The following is a 1,218-nucleotide window of genomic DNA, read 5'->3' on the forward strand; positions in this document are numbered from 1 at the left end:
GTAGGCACTGGGCACCTCCCTGCACCCCTGGGGAGGAGGGCAGACACTGGCAGTCCCCAGGGGCTCCCCTGGCATGGGATGATGACAGGGCCTTGGGGGTGGCTTGTCTGGTCTTGTCCCATGGGGCTGTGGCATCGAGTGGCAGTGACGGGGAGGGGCTGGGCAACAGCCGCGCCCCCCCTGTGGCCCCCCGGGGCCGGGCCCCCCTCCATGTGGCCCCCTTGGGCACGGCCTCTCTCCACAGATCAGCAGCAAGCGCTCAAGCAGCTTCAAACGTGCTATTGCCAACGGGCAGCGAGCCCTGCCCCGCGACGTGCTGCTGGACGAGACCGGTCTAGGCTTCTACAAACGCTTCGTCCGCTACGTGGCCTATGAGATCCTGCCCTGCGAGATGGATCGGCGCTGGTACTTCTACCAGCACCGCATGTGTCCGCCCCCCGTCTTCATGGCAGCCGTGACCCTCACCCAGGTATGGAGCACAGGCATGCAGCCTGCTGGTGCCCAGGATGATCCTGGCTGAAGCGTCCCAGTACCTTTGGGGGCCTCAGACCCAGCGTGGACAGGATGGGTGACCCTGGTTGTGATGTCCTGGTGCTCAGAGGGGGGCTCAGCTCTGGGGTGAAGGGATGGGTGATGTGCCGATGTCCATATGAGGGCTCAGATCTGGGGTGGAAAGGATGGGTGACCACAGTTGTGATGTCCTAAAGCCCATATAGGGACTCGGAGCCAGGGCAATGGGGATGGATGGCCCCAGTTTTGATGTCCTGGTTGCCATGAGGGGGCTCAGACCTAGGGCAGAGGGACTGGGTGAGCCTTGCCCAGGACGGGAGGGGTGGGGATATCTCAGTGGTGCTGGGAGTTACTGCTGTGGGGTTTGGCACAGATCATCGTGTTCCTCTGCTACGGGGCGCGGCTGAACAAGTGGGTGCTGCAGACCTACCACCCCGAGTACATGAAGAGCCCCTTGGTCTACCACCCTGGGCACCGGGCGCGCGCCTGGCGCTTCCTCACCTACATGTTCATGCACGTGGGGTAGGTCCTTGCTGGAGGTGGGGAGGAGGGGACATGGGGACACCAGGGGCTGCGTGGGCTGAGCCATCACACGTCCCCTCCTGTGCCCGGGCAGGCTGGAGCAGTTGGGGTTCAACGCCCTCCTGCAGCTGATGATCGGGGTGCCCCTGGAGATGGTGCACGGCATCTTGCGCATCAGCTTCCTCT

The 1,218-nt window shown here is 64.0% G+C and overlaps 1 protein-coding gene across 1 annotated transcript; it reads left to right on the forward strand.

Annotated features, from left to right (window-relative positions):
- Positions 1-244: 244 nt before the first annotated feature.
- Positions 245-1,211, forward strand: LOC104167481 (rhomboid-related protein 1; the record flags this gene model as incomplete). Its single annotated transcript, XM_009707763.1, has 3 exons — positions 245-469; positions 884-1,032; positions 1,127-1,211. Coding segments are annotated over 3 exons (459 nt in total), but the record flags the coding sequence as incomplete, so codon positions are not given.
- Positions 1,212-1,218: the final 7 nt, after the last annotated feature.

Source organism: Cariama cristata, unplaced genomic scaffold (assembly GCF_000690535.1).
Source record: "Cariama cristata isolate BGI_N322 unplaced genomic scaffold, ASM69053v1 scaffold32150, whole genome shotgun sequence".
Taxonomy (NCBI): domain Eukaryota; kingdom Metazoa; phylum Chordata; class Aves; order Cariamiformes; family Cariamidae; genus Cariama; species Cariama cristata.